Source organism: Vigna unguiculata, chromosome 3, assembly GCF_037176805.1.
Source record: "Vigna unguiculata cultivar grain cowpea cultivar isolate G323 ecotype 2 chromosome 3, ASM3717680v1, whole genome shotgun sequence".
NCBI classification, from domain to species: Eukaryota; Viridiplantae; Streptophyta; class Magnoliopsida; order Fabales; family Fabaceae; genus Vigna; species Vigna unguiculata.
In genome coordinates this window covers 7,578,278-7,587,500 of record NC_140794.1, presented here as the reverse complement: position 1 = coordinate 7,587,500, position 9,223 = coordinate 7,578,278, and the positions used below count along the sequence as shown (strand labels likewise).

Below are 9,223 nucleotides of genomic sequence, written 5' to 3'. Positions count from 1 at the left end.
TATATCATCATATTATCATATAAGCATAACGTTATATCATCATATCATTATATTGTTATATTGTTATATCATGATATTGTTATATAGTTATATCATTTTATTGTTATATCGTTTTATCGTTATATTATTATATTGTCATATTGTTATATTGCCATATTGTTATATTTTCATATTGTCATATCGTCATACTGTTATATCGTTATATCGTTATATCGTCATATCGTTATATTGTCATATTGTTATATCGTTATATTTTCATATTGTCATATCGTCATACTGTTATATCGTTATATTGTCATATCGTTATATTGTCATATTGTTATATCGTTATATCTTCATATTGTTATGTCATCATATCGTCATATCGTCATGTTATTATATCATTATATCGTCATATCGTTATATTGTTATATCGTCATATCGTTATATTGTTATATTATCATATTGTTATATTGTTATATTGTTATATCGTCATATCGTCATATTGTTATATCATCATAATGTTATATCGTCATATTATTATATTGTTATATCGTCATATTGTTATATGTTATATTTTCATATCGTCATAACATTATATAGCCATATCGTTATATTGTTATACTATCATATTATTATATCATCATATTATTATATCATCTTATCGTATATCGTCATATTGTTATATTGTTATATTTTTATATCGTCATATTGTTATATCATCATATTATTATATCATCTTATCGTATATCGTCATATTGTTATATTGTTATATCTTTATATCGTCATATTGTTATATCATCATATCGTCATATTGTTATTTTATCATATTATTATATCGTTATATTGTCATATCGTCGTACTTTTAAAATTATAAAATTATAATTTAAAAAATTTTAAAATAATAAAATCATTAAATTACATGTGAAGAAATTGAGATGTGACATAAAAAAATAATAATTACATCAATCAATTAATAGCCACATCACCAAGCTAGCAAAAGAGTGAAGATTCAATTAAAAAATTTAAATTTAATAAAATCGATTGAGTATTCAATACACTATACAAATTTAATAGAGATTCAATTCAAAATTATCAAATTTATCAAGAACTTAGAACATAATTAAATCTTAATGTGAGTTTAAATATAACATTGGACGAGTTTATTTATTCTCCACGAGAAATAAAGTCATCTTATATATAAAATAAATTTCACCTAACAAAAGTGATTTATTAAATTTGAATTAAATTTAAAATCTTTTAAATATTAAATATGTGTTGATTTTAAAATATTTTTTCATTTCATGCTATGTATAATAGATGTTAACACACATTGGTAATAGGAAATTTATTTTAATTTGTTTTTGATATATTCTTAAAATTATTTTATACTATCAAATCAACATATTAAACATTATTAATTTAAATAATTATTTTAATGTGGTTAATTTTAAGGTTTAATTACTCGTATAGTATCAATTTTGGGGCTAGTGTATCAAATAGGTACCCGATTTTAAAAAAGTATCAATTGCATCCCAACTTTTGAAAATTGCTTCAATTAGGCCCCTTTCAGACAGAGTTGACTAACGCCGTTAGTCAACGTGCCACGTGTCAATCTGTGTTTTTTTTGTTTTTTTTAAATTTAATTTAATTTTTTTAATTTTTTAATTTTTTTTTTAAATTTAAAAAAAAATTAAAATGCCACGTGTCAAGTCCCTGTGTGTGACATGGCATTGTCAGTGCCACATGTCAGTATTACTATCAGATGTCATTATGTTGATTTCAATTTAGTCCTCATTTATGTTTTTTCGTTTCAATTTAATACCTACTTATGTGTATTTGATTCAATTTTGACCTAATATTTTTTAATAATTAAAATATTTTTTTATAAAATTAAAAGTAATTAAGTATAAAAGTTTTACAAAAATTAAGTATTTGATATTTATATTAAAATTTAGTGGTAAAAATCATTTTATTAAGTCATTTTTAATAAAAAGAAATTAGTATAACATTCATACCAATAGAAATTTTGATTTAAAATTAGTAAGACACAATATTGTTCTATTTTGAAAAAAAAAAATATAACAAAACATGAGTACTTAATAAAAAAGTAATTAATAAAGTAATATGTTAAAAAGTCGTTTTTAATAAAAAATATTAGTATAACATTTATACGAATAATAAATTTGGTCTGAAATTGAGAGAAACATTATAAATATTAGTACTTAATTTTGTAAAAATATTTATACTTAATTATTTCTAATCTTATAAAAAATAGATTACAATAATATTTTAATTATTAAAAAAAAAATTGGGACATAATTGAATCAGATACGCATACTTAAGTACTAAATTGAAACAAAAAGACATATATGGGGACTAAATCGAAATCAACACAATAAAATCTGATAGTGACACTGACACATGTCATTATAATGTCACGTGTCACACACAGGAACTTGACACGGGGCATTTTTATTTTATTTTTTTTTAAATTAAAAAATTAAAAAAAAATCACATATTGACACGTGGCACGTTGACTAACGGCGTTAGTCAACTCTGTCTGAAAGGAACCTAATTGAAGCAATTTTCAAAAGTTGGGATGCAATTGACACTCTTTAAACACCGGGTACCTATTTGACACACTAGCCCCAAACTAGATACTATAGAAGTAATTAAACCTAATTTTAATTCTATTAAAGCGCACTATTAAATCGCATGTATTAAATCGCATGATTAAATGATAATACGAAAAATCATTGCATTAATGTATGGCAATTTTTGTTTTCTTAATCCTTAAATATTTCCCCCTTCACTTTTCTTCTCTTTTAAAACAATGGAAATTGACATTTTCTATCTTATCCCAAAGAAACACAGATTTAACATACTTACATGATCTTTAGTAAAATAAAATGTTTATCAGTTTCTTAATTCGTACATTAAGACTATAATATATATTGGTGAAAAAAGGTATGAATAAAATGAAAATCTATTATTCTGTTTGGATAGGCAAAATAAGAACGAAGAATAATGAAAAGCAGTATAACTTATTTTATCATGTTCTATTGTTTATTTTTATATTTTCTTAAATTATTATTTTCATTTATTTCCATAATTTCCAACTAGCTAATACAATCCAGAGTGGATTAATTAAACATGATTGAGATTAAGCAAAATTAATCTTTTTTAATCATGCAGTGACAGTTAATTAACTACAATAAGAAAAACAATTGTATGAACATTGGTGATGCCAACAAATTTTGACATGAAATGATGAAAAGACATATCACAAACCTTCCTTATATCTCATTCTCTCTTGTGGATTTCAAATTCACCTCTTTCGATTCATTCATTCACAGCTATTTTTATTCTCTTCTTCTTTTTTCTCTGTAATCTATCTTTGCACTCTCAATTTTTAGTTTCTCTCTCTTCTTTTCATTTTCTTCTCCTTTCCCTCGTGTCACCTCAAGAACATAATTCGTTAAGTGCAAACGTTCTTTCAGAAAAAAATAAAAAAATTCCTAACACCCAGAAATCCGACATTTTTTCACCCTTTGACGACCATTTGCATTCGCTGTAACCGAGGATATATCGAATTTAAGGTTCCTGATAAATTTTTGTTGTAGCTCTGGTTCAGTACTTTCTTTATGAACGTTCTTCTTCTCTGTTTTTTTTTGTTGAATTTTTGGGTTTCTTCAATTGAAAAATGAAAATGGGGTAAGAGGTTGCCCCCATTGTTATCATTTATATATTTGTTGCGAATGAATAATGTACGTAAATGCTTGCAAAATTCTAATTATACTGTAAGAAAGTTCAATATTCAACACGCAGAGGAGAGAACAATGATGATGTTTTCATATAATACCAAAATTTGCTTCTTTTCTAATTCTTGGTTTTGATGCTTGAACTTTCTATCTTCCCCTCCTTTCTCCTGAAAGATTAATCTGATGGGTAATTCTATTGATGACGTTAATTATTCAAATACTGGTTTTTATTTAAATTATTTTTTTGGGGAATTGGGGAACTAAAGATTACTGTAGAAGGAAAGTGGTGTTATAATAGGATTATGTGTGGCTTCTTGTTTTGTTGTTGTCTATAACGAGATCTTTCTTTCTGTGTTTCTTTCAGGTTCTTTATTAGCTTGGCTGCTATTACAGGAGTTGCAGTTTGAACTATTGCTGGCTTCAGAGGTGGCAATGAGTGAACTTGGAAGGCCTGTCTCAAGTATGCAATGATTCTTAATTTCATGCTCTCACGTGTTTAACTGTTTTATCCCTATTAAAGTCAGCATAAGAATAACTAACAGAAAAATGATACTTTGATCCATTTAACAACTATATCATAATAAGAATAATAATAATAATAATATGAATAGATGATTGATGAGTTAGATGAAGCTGTAATCTGGTGGTATATTAGGCTAGGATTGTTGATTTAAAAAAATCAAAAATAAAACTGGAAGGGGTACAAAGTTTCAAAAATAAAAATCATCTAAATGCAGTTTGAAAACCAAGGCTTGTGGCTGTTGTCTTTTTTCAAAGCCTTGATGCAAAATAAGCCTTTAAATAAATAGCCTTTTAGGTTCGGCAAAGAAGAAAAAAGAACAGGCTTATTTCTTATAATAGAATGAACTCAAGCTTCTTTTATGTTTGAAGAGAAACACCATAAAGATTTGATACCAATGAATCATGAAGAACAAAACAAACTCACTTATTCTGATTTCCATGTCTAATTGTGAAAGTAAAGTTATTTTCTTGAGAAGTTGAACGATTGGCAGGTCTCTTACAGGTAAAAGAAGGTTGAAGGATTTATTGCTTCAAAAAGATAATCGTTTTTGTGCTGATTGTAATGCTCCAGATCCTCAATGGGCGTAAGTATATTCACCTATGCACCTTTTTTTTTTCTTTTTCTTTTAGTGGTTTATGGTCATGATCACTGATTATAATACTCAAAACTGGAGTCTGAATGTTGACTATTTTCTTGAAGGATTTCTTATGATCCTTGTGACTAAGTTATAAGAAGCTAACTACATGAATTTTGCTAAAATAGAAAATATGGGATGCATTTTACCTCCTAATTGTGAATCATTTTTCTAATTGCTTCTGCAGATCAGCGAATATTGGAGTTTTTATATGCCTAAAATGCTGTGGTGTGCACAGAAGTCTTGGCGCTCATATATCAAAGGTAAACTGTTCCTGACCCACTTTACTTAGAAGGTTTTATTTTTACCAATGAATATATAAACTGAAATCCTTCTTCTTTTGTCTAGAACAAAATGAGAAACTAATAATAACCTACATACATGGCATGGCTAGTTATTTTTTGAAATGGGTTCAACTTGATTTGATGAGAAAAGAACAAACAGCCACACTTAAATGTCTGTAACTATGAAGTGGTCGGGTGAACTTTACTTTGTTTGGGTGCATTCCTTTGTTCATATCTACTGTCTTATGTTGTATGTGCTGGCAGACCAGCCATGTTCTTTTCACATTGTCATATAGGCTTAGTTTTTTCACATTTTTCTGACATGATCTAAAGTAAAATGTAGAAAACTAGGTCTTTTTAATTCTGAATTTGTCCAAATTTATACATGATGCAAGTGAAATTTTATATCAAAGATAGCAGAACCAACCAACTTACAGGTACAGATTCTATCTGTAATTATAAGAAGTAAGAAATGAATCTCTGTAACTCTTGACTAAGAAGTAAACTTGCTATTTTGATGACGTGCCTAAGGCACTGAGGCAAGGTGCATGAAGTTTTTCATTTTTTAAATCATATCTTGCCCTGTTTGTTTTTCAATGAGTTGTGTCTATCTAGTAAATAGTGTAAAGAACTAATTTATTTGGCCATGAATTAATGCGTTAGAACATTTTACTTTTACTTTCAGGTTTTGTCTGTGACATTGGATGAATGGTCAGATGAGGAAATAGATGCAATGATTGAAGTTGGAGGAAATTCTTCTGCTAATTCAATTTATGAGGCTTATATTTCACAAGGAAGTGTAAAACCAGGACCAGATGCCAGTCATGAGCTGCGGAAAAATTTCATCCGGTTAGATAATTTCTCATCATTTTGCTAGTTTTATAAATTTATGATATTTATGATCACCACAGAGTGGGTAAAGCTTTTAGGCTACTTTTGATGATATTGACATGAACATCTATGCTCTCTCTTTCTCATGTTTTTTTTTTACCATTTGGCTTTGCTGAGTCATTTATTTTCAAGATTACGTTATTTTCTGCTACTATTTGTAGTGGCAGTTCATTGTCCTAGGTTGATCATTGACTGATCAAAGGTGGGGTTGGGATATTGCTCATTGCAGCATCATCAACGAGACCAGTATTTTTTTATTCACAATCTATGATACCAAAATTATCAATGCTGAAGTTAAGAGTGACATTTTAACTGTGGCAATTTTTACTGCAGGTCGAAGTATGAACGTCAAGAATTTGTGAAACCTAGTTTGCGCATTAAGTCGGGAAGAATGAATAGTAAAGGGATTATGGATAATTTGCGAAGTACTAGCGGTTCGCATGAGGTGATTATATTTCATATGTTGTTTCCTTTGATTGGAGGAGTTGTGTTTGTTTGTTGACCATATGTTGTGTTAGCATATCAATGTAAAAACTACATCTCCACTGAGTTAAGTTGATGTTATACTCAGATGAAAGCTTTGTAATTGGAGTGGTTTTCCTGGGATGTTTGACTGATATTTATGGTCATGACAGGACGGAAAGGGAGGATTTATTGGAAATTTGAAGGTAAAAGTGATCAAAGGCACAGATTTAGCTATCAGAGATATGATGACCAGTGATCCATATGTTATCTTCACACTTGGCCAACAGGTTGGTTGTTCCCAGTTCTCATTGGCATATATGCTTGAGAAACTTTTTTTCTATATGTTTTGTTTTTAATTTTCAATTGAAGAGTGCTAGACATTGATAACTTTCTTTCTGAATTGGCTTTTTGGTGCTACATCTTCAGACTGTTCAGACAACTGTAGTAAAGAGTAATTTGAATCCAGTCTGGAATGAAGAACTTATGCTGTCTGTCACTAGGCCATTTCCATTATTGAATTTGGTAAGGTTGAATTTCATCTTGTCTTTGTTAGAAAATGGAAACAAACTCTGTGTCTATTCTACATTTCTGCTATATGCATCCAAATCACTCGAGCTTCCTTCTTCCTAATTCTTCAACAATGGAGTTCAGATTCTTTATTGGGTTTTTTTGTGTTGTCCTCTAATGTGCCTTCAAAATATATTAGTGTTGGTACTTTAAAAATCTTTTCAATATATTTTAAAACATTAAAATTGGTGCTTAGCAGTGTATTTTGAAGACACGGCAAAAGAAACAGTACAGCAAAATCCAACAAAGAATCCAAATACTCAACAATGCATGATTCTTTTTTCATTGTAAAACCAAATCCATATGTTACCTCAACCAAACCCTACTCAAAGGTTCCTTCTCTCTTACACCCATTGCCTACATTGGAAATCAAATACTACTTTCCCCAACCATCCTCTAATGGGACTATAGTTTGGAGCAAGTAGCCACCCGTTTGGGGTATCTTATTTGGATCTGAATGTGTGATGCTTCTAGCTGTCTTTGTATGTGTGTGTGTGTGTTATGGTATGAAGATACAAAAACATGGGAAATTATCATAACCGCTGGTTACATTGCATTGCAGAAGGTATTTGATTATGACTTTTTTTCATCTGATGATATAATGGGGGAAGCAGACATTGATCTTCAACCCCTGATTTCATCTGCAATGAACTATGGAGATCCTAGTATGTTTGAGGATATGCAGATAGGAATATGGATGAAATCTCAAGACAATGCGCTTATAGATGATAGCGAAGTCAAAATTGTTGGTGGTAAAGTTAAACAGGAGATATTAATCAAGCTCCAGAACGTTGAATCTGGAGAATTAGAGTTAGCACTTGAGTGGATGCCTTTTGATCATTAGGTAAATTACTGTTAGTTAAACTTTCCATTTTCTTATCATGATTTTTCTTTTCTAATTCTGTGCTGTTTTTGGCCATCATTCTATGACACATAACTAAACATTTTGTGTTCATTTCTCTAATTCTTACAACTAAATTATTAAACTACACCTAATGAAGTTTTTGATGCAGAAATAATGGATTTTATTAGCTGCATGTCAGTTTCCATGTCTCTGTTTCAATACAAAAATGCATTCTTAAAAAAACCATAATATATTTGAGCTTAGATATATTTTTCCACTTTCCTCCCGCTGAATATATATCCCTTTAAGTTTACAAGCATGAACACTATAAAATTTCTGTGAGAAAATATATTTGTTAATTTTTGTCCCATGTTTCATTTTGAGCGAAATGTGAAAATTATTCCCATTTTCTGCATAATCCCGGTGTTGTTTAATAACTTTCTGTTTTACAATAGTAGTCATTTATGATTTTTTTTTTTTTAAATGATCAAGAAAATATTTGGATATCTATAGTTTCAAGAAAATATATAAATATTTAACTAGACAACACTTTAACTTTATTAACGTTTTCTCTACCTTGTTTGGTGCAGTAATACTATAAAAAGGTAAAGTTAAATAGAAAAATGAATGATAAAAAAGGGTAATTACTTGACCAAGAGTATTGTTTGAACAACATTAATTGCCAGAATAACCTAATTTTCCAAGATTTTGTTGATTTGAAATTTGACTATCTGTATGAGTGAATCAATATTAGATCTTAGATGCTCAAAGGTTTAGTTGCTGTAATTGTGCCCATAAAAAACAGTTTATCTGATTAAAAAAACATTTTTTTTATCTTTTATATAAAAAAAACAATTTCTTTTGTCAGAAAACTTAAAAAAAGTGACTACTTATTCAAATTTTGAGTACACAATTTAAGTTGTCATTCATTTTACATATTTTTTATCAATTGATGTTTATGTACATTTCTTCTTCATTACAGGAAACACTAATCTAGAACTGAACGAAGCATTCTTGGATTTGGATTGAAAGGAAACCGTATTTGAATTCCTGATCAATAACAGTACAACGCGTCAAAAGGAGAAGAAAAAGAAGAAATTTTGGGAGAGCATTCCTGTGATATGACGAGCACGTATATTCCTTATAAGGTCATGTTTGTACACGCATTTTATAATTATTATTTTGTACTTTTTTTATCTTAATAATATTTATAAAAGTAATTTGTTTAATTATATGAGTTGGTTATTTAACAAAGAAGAATAGAAAAACGTG

The 9,223-nt window shown here is 28.7% G+C and overlaps 1 protein-coding gene across 1 annotated transcript; it reads left to right on the top strand.

The window, feature by feature from the left end:
- The first annotated feature begins 3,281 nt into the window (after positions 1-3,281).
- Positions 3,282-9,180, top strand: LOC114179479 (ADP-ribosylation factor GTPase-activating protein AGD12-like). The gene is made up of 10 exons (XM_028065829.2): positions 3,282-3,581; positions 4,108-4,203; positions 4,768-4,849; positions 5,088-5,163; positions 5,870-6,033; positions 6,409-6,520; positions 6,711-6,827; positions 6,967-7,062; positions 7,670-7,951; positions 8,934-9,180. The coding sequence occupies exons 2-9, from the start codon at positions 4,176-4,178 to the stop codon at positions 7,949-7,951; spliced, it is 957 nt and encodes a 318-aa protein (XP_027921630.2). The 5' UTR covers positions 3,282-3,581; positions 4,108-4,175; the 3' UTR covers positions 8,934-9,180.
- Positions 9,181-9,223: the final 43 nt, after the last annotated feature.

What these genes read in the sequence shown, in the direction of transcription:
- LOC114179479 (XM_028065829.2), top strand. Translation starts at nt 4,176, where the DNA reads ATGAGTGAACTTGGAAGGCCTGTCTCAA. An exon ending in CTGCGGAAAAATTTCATCCG is followed by an intron (nt 6,034 to 6,408) that starts GTTAGATAATTT and finishes TTTTTACTGCAG; the next exon opens with GTCGAAGTATGAACGTCAAG. An exon ending in GTACTAGCGGTTCGCATGAG is followed by an intron (nt 6,521 to 6,710) that starts GTGATTATATTT and finishes TGGTCATGACAG; the next exon opens with GACGGAAAGGGAGGATTTAT.